Genomic DNA, 19,781 nt, shown 5'->3' on the forward strand with positions numbered 1-19,781 from the left:
GCAGCAGCAGGAGCAGCAGTAGCAATAACAGCCGTCGCCGCCGCCGCTGCAACCGCAGGGAAGCGAGCGCGAGCCTGAGCTTGAGCCCGAGCCGGAGCCCGAGCCGGAGCCAGAGCCAGAGCCAGGCGGTGGCTGCAGCGAGAGGGAGCCGGGAGCTGACGCCAGGACAGTGCTGAGCCCGGCGGCGCCTTGGGCTGGGGGGGAGGGTTGGGGAGGGGGGCGGCTAGCCTTGGAAGTCACCTGAGGTTGCAACCTCCCCCTCCCCGTTTGCCACGGAGAAGACCTACGGACAGAGGGGAGGCCGACATGGCGGGGCTTCACTGAAGGAAGCCGTCAGGGAGGAGAGGAGGGGGGAGAGAAGAAGAAAAAAAAATCCCTGCATTTCCTCCTCCTCCTCCTCCTCCTCCTGCTCCCACACACCATCCCTTCTGCTGTGACTCCTCGTCCTCCCCCGGCGTCCTCCTCCTACTCTATGCATTACTAAAACGGCGCAAGGACTGCATCAGGAGGAAAAAAAAATCTCTTGCAAACAAAGAGAGAAAGAGGGAGCGAGCGAGGGTGGGGGGTGGAAATCTCCTAGGCGAGTATGGCGGACCGCAGCCTGGAAAGCATGTCTTTGCCCCTGGAGGTGAGAGCCCGTTTGGCCGAGCTGGAGCTAGAACTATCAGAAGGTAAATGCAATGAATGCCACGGCCTCCTCCCTCTCCTCATTCCTCTTCCTACTTCTCCGCCTTTTGCCTAGGGAAAAAAAAATGACATTTTCCCCTTTGCCTTCTTCCCCCCAGCCCCCTCCCGCTCACTCCGTGCGACTTGTTTCAGTGCATCTTGTGGGGATTGGCAGTTGCTGGAAAGTGACATTTTCCAGAGTGTGTGTGGGGGGGATGGGGGGGCGGAGGGGGTAGGTGTCTTTCCCCCTCTCCTTCCCCACCCCCACAGTTTTCAGCTGGGGGCTCAGTGCAGTTTCAGGGTCCCCTTTGGTCTGCTGAATTTTGCTTCTGCAGTTGTTTACTGTAGGTGTAAATGGATTGGGGGAATCTGTCAGAACGAGAAATGATAGGCAAAGATACACACACACACACACACACACACACACACACACACATATTCCAGATAACGTTTGGCCCTTGGGTGACTGACCGAGAATGTGCTGTCTTTCTGTTGGTTTCGGGGCACTGTGTCACTGTCTTTTGAAAATATTTTGTGGTGGTGTGTATTTGCAATTCCTGATGGCGTAGAGCACCCACACACCGCCTATCCCCTCGTCACCCCCCTCCCGTTCTCTACCTTTTCAGTGGCTGTTCTTTCTTCTGACTAATTTCCACCTCTCCTTGCTGCCTCCTGCCACAGTGGTGGTGGAGGAAGGGAGGAGATCGAAGAAGAGGCTTTGGTCGCAGTTTTTGCTTCTCCAGCTTTGTACGTTTCATTACGGAAGATGGAAAAATCTTGGGGCTGGGCTTGCAGGGACTTCTGTCCTGCCAAGGAAATACTATTTTAGTGAAATCCACGCTATCCCCCTGAAGTTAACGTCTCTGCATTCCTGGAAGCATGATGTGATCTGCACTATTATATTCCTTAAAAGATCGTTTGAGTAGAGAAATTATTTTATGCTGTGATTGGAGTGTTGGATTTGATGTCTTAAGATGTTTCTGGGCTTCCTGGTTCCGGGCAGTAGTTGCTGGGATAAAGTACTACTGACTTTTTTTTTTCATGTGAAGAATATGGCAAAACCTTCGAGCCTTTACCCCCAAACCAAGCTTCAGATGTTACTTTCCGAGTGGCATACTTAGAATGTGTCAGATTTGCTACAAATTTCTTAGAATGATTTTTAAAGCAATTGATTTCTTTGGTCGTGATGGTAGAAAGAGTGCTTAAATGTCATGAGTATTAGATGGGTTTTGCAATGTCTAGTTCACTTTCTCAAAACAAATTGTAAAAGTTTATAAGTGTTAATATCAAAATATGCATTTTCTGAGTGATCAACTGCCCCACTTCTGGAAGGGCATATCTGAGGAGAAAAATAAAGACGCCTGTCCCAGATTTATCTTTGAAATAGGAGTAGTTTGGGAGATCGAACTTTTTTTTTTTTTTGGTAACGGTTTTATGAGGGCTTCCAGCCAGAAAATGAATTCCCTCATGCCAATTTTCATCAGCAGGGAGGAGCTGATGTTGATATTGTATTTTCCTTTTTAACACTTTCAGGATGAAGGGTTGGATAAACTATAGAAGATTGTGTATGTGTTCAAACTTGTCCTTTCAGAGCTCCACTGACCATCTTCCTTTTCCTATTTCAAATTTGATTTGCTGCAGTGTGTATTTAACCAGCCCCCTAAAAAGAGAGGAAGAATGTTTCCTAGGCTATGTGCTGAGTAGTCAATATTCTGATTATTTGGAGAAGCAATTGTGAATACTGCATGCTGTTATGCCAGACAGTCACTAGAATTTCTCAGAAGACTTTTGTCCAGGAAATAAAATCCACCATGCAGTTGCCAGAGATAAATTTAATGGTATGGTGGCTGGAGTGTGAAGTATACTCAGGCCATTGGCAAAACACTTTATAAAAACATCTGTACACCAACTTATTTTTGTACAAGCTCATATTGTTGATTTTGTTCTCATTTTGTCTCTTCTCTACTTTTCTTTTTTAACCTATCCTCACCCTGACCTTTGTCCCTTCTTATCCTAAGTGTATGTTTATTCATTAAGTCAACAGAACCTATTTGTTATGTTTCAGTTTTTATCATTAATTCAGAGAACTATTTCTATCTTTCCCATTTCCCCCAAGTGAAGGCATTTGCGCCTGATCTGGGGCATCCACAGTCCACTTGCTGCATACAGCTTCCTCCTTTTTTGTATTAACTAGTTCAGAGATTATTAGTGAAGTATGGGAAATGCCTCTGTGATTTGTAGGTTATGTGTACCATATATTAACTCATTGGAAATAGTTGCTTTACACCTACTTGGTTTTCAGGCATTCCTGCTGTTAGATGGAAAAGTCTCCAGCTCTCCCCCTGAGATCAACATCAGGGTCTTCTTACTCCCTATTCACAGCAAAGTCAGATGAAGGGAACCAAGCTGTGCTAAGCTAAACTTACCCTGTTCTGATTTTTTTAAAGGACCCTTTATAGCATGAGTGTATAAGGGGTGTGTATACATGCATATATATAAATGTTTAAAGCCTTATTATTGTTCTTATCCTATGAGCCCACCCAAGGCCTAGCTTAAAGTTTTGAGGAGAGTAATTTCAGAGGCTTGCTGCTTATATGTTGTTCTCTTTAGCCACACCTACCACACAGGAGAGGCAATGCCCATCAGGTGTGTCATCTTTGAACATGAAGGCTGACCATATTTATATTGGCTTTATAGAGGTTCTTTAAGGCCATCTGGAATCACATATGTTTTTTCTCCCTTAACCTCATAGATCAGTTTGAATGAATCAAATGAGATGAACCAACTTGTTTTCCAAGATAGCTTGGAGGTAATCAAAGAATCAATGTGTCAGAACAAAAGTCTCAGTGTCACTATATGAAGGTAGTACTTACAAAGCCTCCCATAGTACATCGGACTTCTGCTTCCTGAGTGTATATTTAAATTCCATGGTGTCCAAGATTATATTTTCACTTTTATCTTCAAACAGTATTCCTTGGGAGAGGAATTTTTAAAACTTTGTTTTTGTATTTGGTAGGAGTGTCAAAACCTTGGAGCAACAGTTGTAGAATCATCAGGGCCTGGCAAGGGAAAATAGAAAAAAGGAATTACTTTTAAGCAGATGACATGAATATGCTTATTTTTAGAAGAATGCTTTAAAAGTTGTGGTAAAGTTTCAGCCGGTCTTTGTATGCTCTGTTCCTAGACTCCAGGATCCAGTTATGGTCTGGCTCTTATTGGTCTGCATTGTTCATTTTGGTGCTGTTGTGTACTCAAATGTAGTTTGCATTTATTGGGTCATTGTTTGGCGGGCTGTTGTAGATTAATTTCTTGGCAGGAGAGCTCAGGTCATTCCCAGCCCCTCTTTCTTGCCTGCATCTGTTACAACATCACTTCAGTACTTTCCTCTCACTGGGGAAAGCAAGGCCCTTCTCATACAGTAGAACAATGTTGTCGGCAAAATACAAGAGCATTCTTTGGGGAGACGTGGCTGGCAGCCTCTCCTGTGGACACTAAAAGCATCACATCTGCATGTCTGGATATATCCACTGGTTTGGGGCCAAGGATCTTGGTCTGTTAGTGTCCTTGGGACTGAATGGGGGACAGACTGATTAAACCATACCACTGAGAATGCCAAGCTGAGTAGAATTATCTCAGTTTTCTGTGTCTGTTTTTCAGGATTACTTCTTTCTTCCTTCTTAATATTTCTACTTTTGAAAGTGACATTTTTCTGTTTTGAAACTTGATTAATTGATAGGATTTGGTTTAAGAAGTACTGTTCCTCTCTCTCCCTTCATTCCCTCCCAACAACACAACCTATAGCTGCCCCAAACACTCACTAAAATAAACCCTCCACCGTCACACCCCCAGTTTGCTGAGGCTCTTAGTTTTGGGTCAGAAACTGATTGAAGTGTATCTGATTAAAAGTTCCTCTACTAACTAGATTTTGTTCCTTTTAGCTTCTTTTCTCCTATATAATAATACCTTGTTTAACTTGTAAGGCTGAATAACCTGTCTACATTCAAATTTGTGTTCTAAGAAGCAAAAGTTTGATACATTTAAATTTAATTAATTAAGTTTAATTCAATTTAGCCTTTCTTTGGTGTGTATACTTGGTCGAAATTATTACTGGACCTCTATAAAGTAAATGTTAATTTATAATAAAGAACTTTAAAAAAATATTTAATTGATCCTTTAAAAAATATTGCTGTGATTTCTCAGTGACCACTGCTCCCCCAGAACCCCTTCCCTTGTAGGAAATGAATGTAGTTAAGCAGAGCCAACAACACAGATCAGGTCTGATGATGTATGCCTCATTCTCCACCTGTTGGCTACCACTTTTCTGCCAAAGGAGAGAAGCATGCTTTGCATTTGGTCCTGTGAAGTAGCAAGTGGTTGCCGCTTTGATGAGCATCCTGATATCTCCCTGTTGTTTTAATTTGTGTTATTATAGTCATTGTGTGAATTAGCATTACTAGATTTGGATTCTGTTGTAGCATATCAAAATTGTTTGAGATAATACATGAAAAACTTTCGGACTCTTGCAAAAGATGAATTCTTTTTTTTTTTTATTGGAGGTGCAGGAATAAAAATGGATGCTGTATAGTCAACCAATGTTTATGGACCGGCTCTAATATAAATTATTAGAAATAAAGTAATTCCACCCATTGTCAGTAACCCAGGTGACATCTGCTAGATTGCTTCCAGGATCAGCAGTGTTCCTAATGGACCTCCACTTTGCAGTTTTCCTAAGATAGTTTGAGAATTGCAGATGTCACTTCCTCTCTTTGTTGGTCGAGGAACTAGGAAGGCCGATTCATTTATAACACCAAGACTTTGTCACACAGGTGGCAGAGACTTTTTTTAAGCCCTCTTTATATTATTATCACAGGGCAGTAGTCAGGTGGAGACTCAGAGAGGCTATCAGTGCTTGCTGCTGTCTCTTGCTGCACACTGAGAGACACCTTTTCCTTATTTAACATCAGTACCACTTCATAACAACATACTTTGAGTTGCCCATATAAATTACTCCTACTTACATTTTTCTGGCACTGTCATCACATAGCTGTTATTGTTTTTAGATCAGTGAAAGGGAATAATTTACTTTCTGGAAAATTTCTTTTGGAAAAAAAATCCCCAGAAGTATCTAATTAATGATTTGTTGTAAAATCTGGATTGAGAGCTTATTTTCCATAGGAGATAGCGGCTGTTAAGATGAAGTAAACCCACTGCCAGTGGGGGGGGGGGTGTGGAATTTGGTAATAATATTGTTATTGAGACTTGTTTACTTTGTTGGAGCTTTGTGAGGGAAAAAAGTCACATGATAACAATCTGTCAGGTGTTATGCACAATGAGATGGAATACTTTTGTGCATGAATTTAAAATATAGTTACATCCAGTATTTTTTATGTTTATAAAAAGGCAACTGTGATATGTAAGGGACTTGAGATTGTGAGGAAATTTAATAGTCCTATGTAGTCAGCTATGAAAATAGCTGAATTTTTATATTATTTCCTTTAATTAATAATTGCAGATGTCAGATTTATCTAGGGGGTTGGAGAAAATGTTGAAGAAGACTGGATCACCAAAATTTCTCTGAGAACAGCTAGCCAATATTGTTTGCTGTAAGATATAATTGACTTGATTATAGATCTGATCATTATGATATGTCTGTACCATCTCCACTTTTCTTTCTTGTATTTGCTACAAATTTTGGTTTTGTGTTGAAATCATAAGTTTTATAGTATTTTTTGTTACAATTCAGGGGAGCAGTTGCTGGGTAAGATAGTCTTCTGCCTCCCAAACCTCCTTTTCTTGATGGTCTCACTAGATTGGGGCTTGATCTCCCCACCCCCACCCCCCCTTTTTTAAATTGATTTTCCTAAACAGCAGTTTAAGCAGAGAAACTTTGTAGTGTTGGTGGGCCTTTTCCTTCTCCATGTATAGAGGAAAAGTATTGCAAAATCTTGGGTTTAGTGTTACATACCATTAACTGACTTGGCAGTTGAAATCATAGCCGAGTTCAAATGCAAATCTCATACCTCTATTTCTGTTTACCCTATTTGGAGTTCAAGCACCCTTTAGAAATCTTAACTGTAACCTTTATTGATTTGGTCTAACTTCGAACATTAGTCCTTATGCCTGAAACAAAGGAGGTAACTACCCTTGGCATGTGAGAAACAGCATTTTGTCTTGCCTAATGTGAAAGTCACACACACACACACACACACACACACACACACACACACACACATACAATTTCCTCTTGTGTTGACAGACTTGCTTGGGGCACCACATTTTTTGTTCACTTTTCTTGTCTGTGTACTTTCAGAATCCCATCTTTCATCATTTCCTCAAGTGCTATTCAAATGTAATATCGTCGTCATCATCATCATCATCATCATCATCTTCTTCTTCTTCTCCTTCTCCTCCTCCTCTTTTTCTTCATCTTCATCTAAGTATCTCTGTCCTTGTCTCAGAATCTCTGTATCTCTGTGTGTCTCTTGATGTTTCTGTGTGTGATTGCTTTTGGCTTTGTTCCTGTGCTTGTCCTCTGTCCCTGGCTGGCTGGCTGGCTCTGCACAGCACTGTCTTTTCTGTACCTTCCTACATCCCTCTGTGAGCTCTGGCTTTCAGTGTTATGTTTTGTTTTTTTTTTGGTCCTTTACTAATTTGTTCCTGTGTTTCTCTGTCCCCCTTGTTCCTACCTTTCTTTGACCACTTTCTGAGCTATTCTTTTCCTAGTTTGGCATCTTATTTTGCACTTGCTGTAGGTACACAGCTTGAGATCCTGAACAGCAGACCCTGAATTAGTAGAAGGCTTTGGACCATGGTGTTCAGCTCAGTGCCTTATCAGTGTTGGCTACCTCTGGTCCTCAGTATTACCCTCTTAGCTGCAGTTCCAGCCAAACAAGTTTCATCTTATCTTGCTTTGCCTTGGCATTTTTACCAAGGCAAAAGCTTACTTGGGCTGCACCACTTTTCCCCCTTAATTTACATTGGTACCTTTATAGAAAAGAAGATTCTATCTTTGAAGTAATGATAATGATAATGATAATAACTAGCATTTATGTAGCAATTACTATGTGCTAGGCACTGTGCTAAGTGCTTTACAAATATTATTTCTTTTGATCTATCTCTGCTCTCTCCAATCTAACTCAAATAACACTTCCTCCATGAAACTCTACCTAATTCTCTACCCCCACCTATGAACTCTTAGAATATTTTGTTTATATCCCACGTGCCTTGTATTATAATTTGTGTAAGTCTCATCTTCCCTCCTTGATCACAAGTGTTTTAAGGGCAGGGACAAATCTTTACCATCTTTGAACTCCCTTTGCCTAGAAGAAATACTTCTAAATGATCTTTCAGTGGGTGAATGGATGAGACGTACAGTGGGCTCCTCTTCTAGCTTTTCTGTAAGACAATTACGAACACATACTGCACCACAGAGGACCAAAAACATTCCTCCAAACAGTACTTACATAAGTTCATTCTTTCAACACATTTATACCACTGGGCTAGTTCCCAGGGGTCCACAGAGAAGAACAATCCATTTGGGGAGAGAAGATGTGCACTGGAAGGGTTATAACAATTCAAACCTCAAACCTCAATGGATATACTTTCACCTTTGATCTTCTCCAAGCCAGTCATGTTGGTGAGATGGACTTTCAAACAACTTCCCTTTCCATTATTTACCACCATCTGCCACAGTCCTTTTAAGGACTGATATTACATGTGCATTTGTGTGTTTTAATATTTCATTCTGTGAATGGTTTGGAATTGAGAAAGAAATCTTACAGGGCCCATTTATCCCTTATAGATTTTGTGTGTGTGTGTGTCCCTTTTAATAGAAAAATAGCATGACAAAATGGACAGTGCTGAACTAGGAGTCAAGGAGACTGGAATTACCAAGTGTATAACTGGTCAATTCTGGCCGTTCTCTCTACTATGCCATGTTACTGCTTAAAAGCACTATCTGAGTAGAGAAACCTACACATTTGTCTGCTCAGTTAAGTACTATGTTCTTAGGCAGTGAAGTGGCATAGTGCGTAGAGTTGCCAGACCTGGTGTCAGGTTTGAATTTGGCCCCAGAGACTTACTAGCTTTGTGATTCTGGGGGAATTACTTACTCCTCTCAGCCTCAGTTCCTTCAAATGTAAAATAAAGATGGTGATAGCGCCTACTATAAAGGGTTATTTTTGATGGTTAGATGAAAAATAAAGCACTTTGCCAACCTTAAAGCAACTTTAAAGTGATGAGGATATTTTGTTTTTCAGTTGTTTCAGTAATGTCTGACTTTTTGTGAGCCCATTTGGTGTTTTCTTTGCCATTTCCCTCTCCAGCTCATTTTACAGTTGAGGAAGCTGAGGCAAACAGGGTTAAGTGACTTGCTAAGGGTCACATAGCTAGTAAGTGTCTGAGGCCATATTTGAACTCAGCTCTCCTGACTCCAGGCCTGGCACTTTATCCACTTTACCACCCATCTTCCTGATGACAATGATGATGATGATGATGACGACTTCATTGTATTCCAGAGTCCTTGTGTACACAGTCTGGCTCAGTCAGTATTTGCTGTTGATGGTGATAAAGATAGATCTGGCTACTACTGCAGGGAATATTCAGTTCTCCGAAGGGCTGGGAGCTTTAGGAATAGTATAGAATAAGACTGAGATATGAGAGTACCTCTTGATATTTTTCTGGGCATAGCAAGTTGAAAGATGGCATCCTCTTACAGGTGATGACTTGCCTCTCTTACCTTTGGGCATCTGGAAGTGTAAACTGGGTTACTATCTGTGTTCTCCATTAATTATAAAGAGAAGGAGTTCTTTGTTCAGGTTCTTTGTGGATGAGTATATAAATCAGACAGACAAAAGAAAGCCCCTCAAGATTGTGGATTCTGGGTGAATTCTGTGATTGATAATGGATTGAATAGACTTTCTCCCTTTTAGAATGCTGGTTTTAAGTCACTCACTGCTTGTCAGATTGGAAAACCCTTTCTGTGACATAATTAAAAGGCTCAGTGGTCTCTGCCCTTAGCTTTGTGAATATGCACTCCTTCACATTAGCACCTGGGAGGGCAGCCTTACAAGGATCTCAATACTGGCAGACATTATATTCTTGTGGCTGACTTGACTCATCAATTCAGTCATGTAGTTACTTTGATCTTTTTCTTTTGGGACTAGGGCTAGGGTTTGAATTTACCTAATTAATTAGTAGGTTTAGCATAGTTTTAAACATAGTCTTAGTTGAAAGCATTGTAAATAGAGCAGTAGTATTCAACCTTTTGAATGTCTTTTTCCAAGTCCATGGCATTCATTTTTTTCCCCCTAAAACTCTGTATGTCCCTTCTTTTCTGTACTAGATATTTTAAAAGATTGAATTAAAGTCAACTTTTTTGGGGAAAGAATTTTGTAATGCCCTTGGTTTAATTAGTGTTGTGAACCAGGGTTTAGATGAGACAATGGTTTGTTTTACATTCAGTTACAAAAATGTTGTCGAAGAAATCCTAACCTTTCTCCCTCTCAGCTTCCATTTATTTGAAGAGAGAGCCATTTCATAGACATGAACAGTCTTAGGTTTGGAAGGAATTCCAGAGATCTGTCCATATCTGAACAGAAAACTCCTCCATTCTATTTTTGACAAGTGGTTTTCCAGCCTCCTTTGAATACCTCCTGACAGGGGGAAGCTCAGTACTTTTCAAAGCAGTTCATTTTACTTTTGGTCAGCTCTAATTCTTAGGAAGTGTGTGTGTGTCTGTGTGGGGGGTGTCAACTGAAATCGCCTCCTCTTCAGCTTTCACCAATTACTTATACTTCTTCTCTCTGGGGCCAAGTGGCATAAGTCTGTCCTTTCATATGACAGTTTTTCAAGTACATGAAGATAGCTATTATGAGGTCTCTAAGTTGTCTTTCCTCCAGGCTAAACATCCCCAGTTTCTTCAGCTGGTCATGGTGCCAAAGCTTCTTGTCTGGTTTGCCCTCCTCTGGCTATGCTCCAGTTTATCAGTGTCCTCCCTAAAATCTAGGATCCAGAAGTGAATATAGTATTCCAGTTGTGGTCTGACCATGGCAGAGTACAGTGAAGTCATGACCTTCCTTGTTCTCAATGCCAAGCTTCTATGAATGTAACCCAAGAGTGAACTCTTTTGGTTGCCACGTCACTCTGCTGACTTATATATGAACGCATGGAGAGCTTGGGTTACAGTTCAAGGTGGTTTTCCAAGGTTAGGTAGGCAGCTTGTATTCTTGTGAAGTGCCAAGAGAAGTGGCCCAGATTCAGGGAGAGGATGGGCTAAATGCTTTAGATGCCTCTCCCCGACCTGCTTGCTACTTGTTTGTATTATCCCATTGTTGGCTGCTGTCAGATTTCTTCATTTTGTTGGTAAGTCAGGGAAAGCTTGCAAATCTCTTTCACTTCCTATTTTCACATCTGGTCTTCCTGCTCACACTTAGAAGATTTGAGGGCTGCATTTCTACAACAATGAAAAGTATAGGGAATTATCCCTCCCTCAAATAGTAAATCAAGTTCAAGTAAGTTTAAGTCATTTTCACAAAGACTTTGTTAGGTACCAGACAGCACACTTTGCAGTCCCAGGAAGGTGGAAGAGACTGGAATCTATTTGGGAAAAATGTTATTTTTCCTAAGTTAGCCCCAAACAAAAAACAGTAACTTTAGGTGTGTTGCAGTTTATGGCAAGAGTTTGGATACAACTCTTGTTAGTAGGATGGCATATAGGAGATGTTACATTTTATCTTACCAGTAGACAGTGGTTAACATTTGGGGGCTGCTAGGTAGTGCAGTCAATAGAGCCCTGAGCAGTGAGTCAGGAAGATGTGAGTTCAAATGTGAATTCAGACACTTACTAGCTGTATGATGCTGGGCAAGTCACTTAACCTGTGTGCCTCAGTTTCTTCAGCTGTGGAATAGGGATAATAAGAGCACCCACATTGCAGTATTGTTGTGAGTATCAAATGAGATGATATTTATAAAGTGCTTAGAATAGTGTCTGGCACATAGTAGGTGCTCTATAAATGCTTATGACCTTCCCCTTCCTCACTTGTTATAACTACACATACACTAACAGAAAACTCAAATATTCTTTTTACATTTCTTGTTTAGAGTTGCTTTTAGGCCATACTTTTGTCCAGAGAATAACACTGGACATTTTTAGTTTACCAAATATTTTAAGATTGGACAGGTTTATTTAGGGGTCCCCAATATGGTATAGGGATGGTAGGTTTCAATGCAATGTTGGTTACGCATATGACTTGTGGTGCCAAGATCAGTTTGTGGGGTGATTTTTTTTCATTCGAGGATGCTTTCTTCTTAATTAATACATGGTTTTTTTTTTGTTTGCAAGGATTTTTGGTCCTTTCCTCTGGCTGATTGTTTGTCTAGGAATCTCATGTTGTTCCTAGCAACATCTGGCAGAGCTACCTCCACCTACCCATTTAGCTTCCCCCTTAGGTGGGTCCATCTCCAACAGGGGAAATGGAAGGAGGCAATCATCTCACAGATCCCCAGCCAAGACTTTGCGTGGGTCAATGAACAGGAAAAAACTCAACTTGTAGTTAGGCATTAAGACCCTTGGAAGGGTTGCCTGTGCCTTTGTCTTTACTCAGTCTGATGTTCTTCCCCTCCTTTTTCTCTCTTTACAATTTTTTTTTCTTTTCTTTACAATTTCTTAATACAGTGATACTATTGATATTAGGAGGGGTATACCTCTCTATTTCTCTGTGTCTCCATTCACTCAATATCCATGTAACTTTTCAAATTAAAATACCCCTCCTTAGCTACCACTTCCTTTAGGTATTGTTTCCTCCTATTAGAACCAAGGTCTTTGATGGCAGGGGCTATCTTCACTTTTGAGTTTATCTCTAGTACTTAGCACAGGGTTTGGCACTTAATAAGGACTTAATAAATGTTTTTTCATTCGTTCATTTATTTACTCATTCATCTGACTCATTGGTTTATGAATAAAAGCCCTGCCCTATTTGCTTATGTGAGACCATCCTTAAACTGGAAAAGTGTCAGAGTAAAATGCATATGTGCATTCCCTGGCTGTGGCTTGTCAGCTGATGACTGCTGGTCTGTTGGGAGGGCTTGAATTGGATATCAGTTCTCATTACTAACTGCCCTGGGAACTGGCATGTAGCTTATGAACACTGACTGTTAGCTGATAGGCTGGGGCATATCTAAAGCATTCTCTCCAACCCCAAGAAATCTTTATTCTGGTTAGAGACAGTCCATGAGCAGAGCCTTTGGTTCTCCTACCCGTGAGCAGGTGTCTCTAGCTAGAGTTCAACAATGACTGACTGCTTCTGTCTTCCCTTGCCAGATATCTCCTTATCTCCACTTATTCAGGCTGTATTTTATAATCATCTATGGGAATCATACATTTAGAACTCTATTCATTAAATCAGAGATTCATAGAATTTGAAAGTTAAAAGGGACCTAAGGATCCTCTAGTCCAACCCATTATGTTTAAATGTTTGTAAGAGCATATACACTTTTGCTTATTCCATTTGGTCAGCTGTTTTGTTTGAAATTTAAAAACCAAATTCAGACATTTCAGATGCACTTATTTATTTCTTCCTGTGATTCCTAATTGTATCAATAGTTTCTTGGTTCTCTTATGTGTAATAGCTGATGATTTGAAAGGTAACAGAAAGTATTGAGGTGAAACTGACATTCTAGTGTACGGCTAGGCTAACAGACACTGAATGCTGTGGCAGCTGGACATCTAGTTAGCATGATTGGACTTTGAAAAACCCTTCTGTTCCTATTTTCTGTGGAGATTTTAATGGAAATTTAATAGCTATTGAGATTCAGTAATATGGGGTATGAGTTTAAGGTGCTTTTAGATTGCATGACTCGATCAATTCTGTTTTAATTTTTTAAAATAATACCTTCAAAAGTGGAGCCAGAAAACAGCAACCCAGGAATACCTCTTGAAGACTAAAAGAAGTTGTGCTTAGATGGAGACTAGATGCTTATATTGAAGCTTTATTATTAGTTATTCACACTAGTGCAACTTTATTGTCTTTGAATACAAGGGGGATATTGTACTGTTGAGAAAGTACTGTATGTATATGTGGAATGAAATGTTACGTCTCTTGAGGAGAAAGGTCCCACTTGGCAAACAAACAGATTTCCTGTACAGGTCATAGCATACACCAGGGTCAACACATTGGGTTGGACCAGTCAAATAAACGCCCAAGTGATTTTTTTTTTATTATGGGTTAAGGCTTGAGGATTCTTTGGCTCTTTAGTAACTTCTATAAAACGCTATTATGAACGATGAGTGGACTTTGTTTTTCTCTTTTCCTTATAGACGGTTATAGATTATTATGTATGCTGGTAAGAAGCTAATAATGCATTTCAATACTCCTCTGTAAAAAGAGGGAAGACAGCAGATTTCTGAATCTTTCAAGGATTATTTTCTTTTTAACTTTTACAGGTCATTCCCCCCCACACCATGCTCCCATATGCCTTGCTCATTTTGTATTCCTTACCTCATTCTTGAGTTACCACAGCCTTAGCAAATGAGTGCCTTAGATCGGTTGGCAAATACTACCTGGTTTTCTATGGTTTAGTTTTATACAACAACTTGGTGAAGTTGGAGCTTGTTGGGAAGTGTGTAAAAATAAAGACAGGACATTTTCAGAGGATGTAAAATAGACAAACCTCAGGTTGATAAAGAGGGAAACCTGAAAGGAGGCTCTAATGTGAGATATCCTTGAGGAAGAAAGGCTTGCAAAAGGCAAGAGGGAGGAATAGGGCCTTAGATGGGACCAGCTTTTTGGCTGATGACATAGTATCTGCCATTTGACATTGAGAACATTCTTCTAAAGGAAGGAATCCCACAGGAGAGACAGAAACAGGTGGTGGTAGCTGGAGATTCAACAACTCTGACTTCTCAGATTGACAAGATAACATGGAATGTTAGGAGAGAGAATATCTAGAATGAGGGTCATCTCTTGTTTGAGAGAGAGACAAATTTAGGATCAACAAAAGGAAGAATGACTTCACACAGTAGGTATGGGAATTTTAGGGCTAGAAGGAACCTAAGACATCACCTAGTGTCTGACAGCCTTTTTTGAAAAGACGATAAAGCTAGGAAAGTCTAAAAGACTTGCTGTATATACCATTTGTCTTACTGTAGCTAACCCCTAAGAAGAAATGTTGGCTTAAAATATTAGTATGTTGAAAAAAAAAGATTTCAGAGACTTTAGTAAAATATATATCCATAATCATGTAAGGAAAACAAAAAGTTTCAAATTGAATCTCGAAGCAGGGAAATAGGAATAGTACTTGCTCCTTACCCCCACTTCTATCCTTTCCCTCTCCCACCATCACTCAGCAACTTCTCCTTTTAGGTTCATATTATCCAAATTTATTATCCAATCTAGATTCTGGTAGCATTATCTATTATCCCCCAGGATATTCTCTTTCTTTTTTCAATGACTCCAGTGCCTGACTCACAGTCTCTCTACATCTCAACTTCTGCCCTCATCTTGGGGGAATGTAAAATAATATGATATGATGTAATATACACACATACACCTATGTACCTATGTGTATTATGCACACGTACATATGTGTGTGTGTATATCCTCTCTCAAATATCCTAACTTAACAGTTTCTCAATCTCTTCAATTCCCATAACCAGTTCACTCCACCCTTGCTTCATGTAGAGATGTTCACATCCTTGATCCTGTCATCCCCCACAAGTGTTAAATTACATGTTCACAAATTCCACAGTTCCTTATTTAAACACAATCTTTTACTGTTCCAACTTTTCCTTTGCTCGAGGGCTTCTAAACCTGTTCAGTGTCCTCACTGTGACCTTGATTCCCTCTGCTCCTCAATTCCTTCTCTTGCCCATCACCCTGGTACTAGCTATACTCCCTCCTAATCTTAATCTCTTGGTAAGCCTCTCACTTGTCCTCTAATCTGTTGTGCCTTACCAAACTCCATTATTCCCACCATTTGCTTCCTTTCACATTTCACATTTACATTATCTAATCTCAATCAGGACCTCACTTCACTAAAGCAATCCTTCCTCTCCTTCCTATTGATTTGCTCCCACTTGCCTCAGTGACTATTCCAAACTTCATCTCTACTCAAATGTCCTATGACAAACGCTTCACTTTACTCTCTCAGCTGAAGACCTGTCCTCATACTTCAAAAGAAGGAGATCATTCACTAAACACTCTCCCTTCAGACATATTCTCCTATTATCAATTCCTTCATTTCTGTTCCACAAGAAGGTAGCTAATCTTCTTGCCAAGAAAAATCCTCTACGTGCATCCTTGATCCTATCCCCTACCATATTCTCCAGAAAATGCTCCCCACTGTCACTTCCACTCTCTTTTAGCTTCAATTTTTTCCTGTCTTCTGGTGCTTTTCCTGTGGTCTGCAAGTATGCTCATGTGTCTTGCTTGCTTAATCGTACTGTTACTGCTAGTTGTTGCCTCTCTTTCTCTTTGTGGCTTAACTGTCTCTCTATTCAGTTTTCTAAATCCTTTGTAGTCTGGCATCCAATCCCATCATTCAATTGAAACTGCCCCCTCCAAAATTAATAATAATCTCTTCAGTCCTTTCTTTGACCCTTTTGCAGCCTTTGACACAGTTGATCACCCATTTCTTCTACATATTTTCTTCTCTCTAGGTTTTCGTGGCACTACTTTCTCCTGGCTCCCTTCCCATCTCTGTCACCACTCCTTTTCATTTTCTTCTGCTAGTTCTTCATCCAGGTCATGCCCACTAACTGAAAGTTACGCAGGGATCTCTCCTAGGCCCTCTTCTCTCCTTCCCTCTCCTCTTTTCTCTCTCCATATACACACACACACACACTATTTTACATGGAGATCTTACCAGCTTTTGTAGGTTCAATTATCTCTATGAAGACCATTCCCAGATTTATATATCCAGCTCTAGACTCTCTCCTGAGTGGTAGTCCTGTCTCACCAATTGCCTCTTGGACATCTAGAATTAGATATTTTATAGGCACCTCTAATTCACCATGTTAAAAGCAGAAGTGATTTTTTCCCCTAACCCTGCCACCCCTCCTTCCCAACTTCCCTACTGTTATTGAGGGTACCATTAACTTTCCAGGCTCACAAGCTTATTGTCACCCTTGACTTTCATTCTTATTTGCTCCATATATTCAGTTTGAGGTCAAGTATTGTCATTTCAACCATCACAGTGTCTCTCTAATGTATCACTTTCTCTTCACTCACAGCTACCATGGTGTTTCAGGCCCTCATCACCTGTTTAGCCTTGATGGTTAAAATTGCTTTCTAATTGGTCTCCCTGCTTTGAGTTTCTTCTTATTCCAACTCACCCTCTCCTCAGCTGCCAAAATGAATTTCCTAGTGTAGGACTGTGGATACCACCTCAACAAACTCCAGTGTCTCTCTATCATTTCCAGTATCAAAGATAAAGCCCTATTTTTGGCATTTTAAGCTCTTTCCTTCTTCTTCCAGTCTTCTTACACCTTTTCCTTCTCTACATACTATATGATTTAGATGTATTGGCCTTTTTGTTCTTCCTTGTCTAGTATACTCCATCTCTCATCTCTGTGACTTTGTTGTGGCTGTTCCTCATGCCTGGAATGCCCTTCTCCTCACTTTTACCTCTTTTTCCTTTGTTTCCTTCAAGACTCTTTTCAAATCCTACTTTCTGCAGGAAGTCTTTTGATATTCCTCCAAGTATTAGTGCTAAATTACATTAGTGTTCTGTATGTGTCTTGTATGTACCTAGTTATTTACATACTATCTCCCTAATTAAAATGTAAATTCTACATGTAATTAGAATGGAAAGCTTCTCCAGGGAGGACTGCTTTTACCTTTCTTTGTATCCTTACCTTTTAGCACAGTATATATAGCCCAGTCTAGGCACTTGTTTATTGACTAACAGACATGTTCTTCTACAGTGTGTACCATGGGGCTCTGGATGCTGGGCTTTAGCCATTATGATATTACTATGTGACTTTCAGTGGTAGTAAAGTGGGGAATACTACTATTCTATAGGAACAATGTTCATGTTCCTTCAATCAGCAGACTGTTGCTCAGGGCCATTAATGTTGGTGCTCAATTGATGGGCTGAATGACTTCACAGTGAAGTTTTTTTTTTTAAGATTATGGTGTGGTTTGGCCAAATATATTAATGATTTTTTTTCTTTCAAAATTTCATTTGTCAGGTCGTCATTATATGGGACATACCTATATTTTTGTTTGACTTGTTCACAGCACTACATGGGAGTATTTTCCAAAAAAATCTAGGCAGAACTCCCCCAGAGGTACCTGTCTAAAGTTTAAAGCCTCTGGAGCAGGAGGCTGAATTTCAAGTTTGAAGGGGATACATAGCTGAATGTTTAGTCCATCCTGTCTTTGGATCAGCGGGGACCAGGCTGTTGTCTTTGCTGATCTGAATTGGAAGCCCACATTATTTTTAACATGGAGTTTTATCTCATGTTCAGCTCTCTGTGTGTATGTTACTTTTATACAACTCTAACTTCTTGTATTTTGATCATTGGGGGTGGGGTATGTGGCCAACATAATTATTTTAATCTCCAGTCGTGTTAATGTTTGAAAAATTCCATGAACGCAATTTCCGAAACTGATTTTTAAAAATCTCCAGCAGACTTAATCTGCTTAGTCAAGTCAGGATTGTTGTTTCCTGTCCTATTGTTAAGTTAGCCTTTTATTATTATATTTATAGATCCTCTAGAGGAAGCTATTTAGTGATTATTTATAATTACCAGAAGAACGTAATGATTAGAGCATCTCCTTGGAATATGACTTATGTTGTAGTTTTCCTTCAGCTAAAGCCAGAATCTCAGCCCATGAAAATGTAGGAGGGAACACTTAACCATTTAAATGGACTTTGTCCCATCTGGTCTCTATTGGTAAATGGCCACACACTGTCCTTGGGAATGAAAACAGAACTACTGACTACACTTTTCTATTCATTTTCTCACCCTCCCTACCCCCAATCCTCCTCTTTGTATCAGATCACTACTTCTGTCTGTCTGATTTGGGGATCCTGTTGTGGATAGTGTTGTGTGTTACAGGCTGTCAGTAGTGAGGTTTCTACTTGAGCCTCAGCTGGGGGCACGTAACACATGTGGATATGTGCCACAATAGGCACTTTTAATGACTTAAAACCTCTTCTAGTAGATAGTAACCCCCAAGGGACACAATTTGTAAACCTTGTCCAAGGTGTACAGATGGCTCATCATGCTTACTCTGGGTATTGCTCTTGTGGTTAGGGGGATGTCAGTGAATGAGACTTTTCCTTTGCTTAATTAGAAAACCTGCAGCTTCTCACACATAAAAATAAATGCCCCAAGTTGGATTTCACTCTTAGAAGTAGGACCGTAAGATTTAGAGCTGGAAGAGCTTTTGGAGATCACTGAATTGATTCCCCCTTCTTTTACAGATGAAGAAAATGAGACCCAACATGATGAAGTGAGGTCACTCAGCCAGTTAGTAACAGAACTGGAATATGAACCCAGATTTTTGACTCTAAATCAAGTGATCTTTTTATTTTGCTATAATACAAATAAAATAAAAGCTTCACATTGGTACAGTTTACAAATGCTGCCTGTGCTTATATACTTTCTTTGCCTTATTAAAAATAAATACCGGACCAATATGGTTTGTGCTTTGCATGTTTCCAACAGAGCTTCTTGTAAGAAGTGGTTAATGCTTTCTCCTTGATGGAAGCCATGTGAATTGCTTAAACAGAAAACATGGATTATAAACTGTATCTTCAGATCATCTTTGCATATTTATGATTGCACCTGTTATATAAGCTATGAAAAATACTCAACTTCGTCCTATTTCGTGCCATGGTTATCAGTTTGGAGAAAAACAAGATCATTTGTCAATTTAAGTATTCTAAGTCTAAGGCAGGGCTCTTATCTGCATAATAATGCTCTCTTACAGAGAGATACCATTTGACTTTTAGTGGGATTATATTCATGTGATTGTAGTTGAATTATTATGCTGAACTGTGTTAATTTTTTTTTTCAATTTATCATAAGGTTGCAGTGTAACAGAGCAATTCCAAGAATATTGGCTCTTTTTTCTAGACACAAGTGAAAATGATATTGTCACTGCTTT

General features: G+C 40.0%; 1 protein-coding gene across 1 annotated transcript in view; it reads left to right on the forward strand.

Annotated features, from left to right (window-relative positions):
- The first annotated feature begins 393 nt into the window (after positions 1–393).
- The window catches only part of DIP2C (disco interacting protein 2 homolog C), a 592,611-nt gene continuing 573,223 nt past the window's right edge, over positions 394–19,781 (forward strand). Inside the window, exon 1 of the mRNA XM_036759139.1 lies at positions 394–671. Within this exon, the coding sequence (XP_036615034.1) occupies positions 587–671 (85 nt within the window). The 5' untranslated portion in view covers positions 394–586. The remainder of the gene's footprint in view (positions 672–19,781) is intronic.

Source organism: Trichosurus vulpecula, chromosome 5, assembly GCF_011100635.1.
Source record: "Trichosurus vulpecula isolate mTriVul1 chromosome 5, mTriVul1.pri, whole genome shotgun sequence".
Lineage (NCBI taxonomy): Eukaryota > Metazoa > Chordata > Mammalia > Diprotodontia > Phalangeridae > Trichosurus > Trichosurus vulpecula.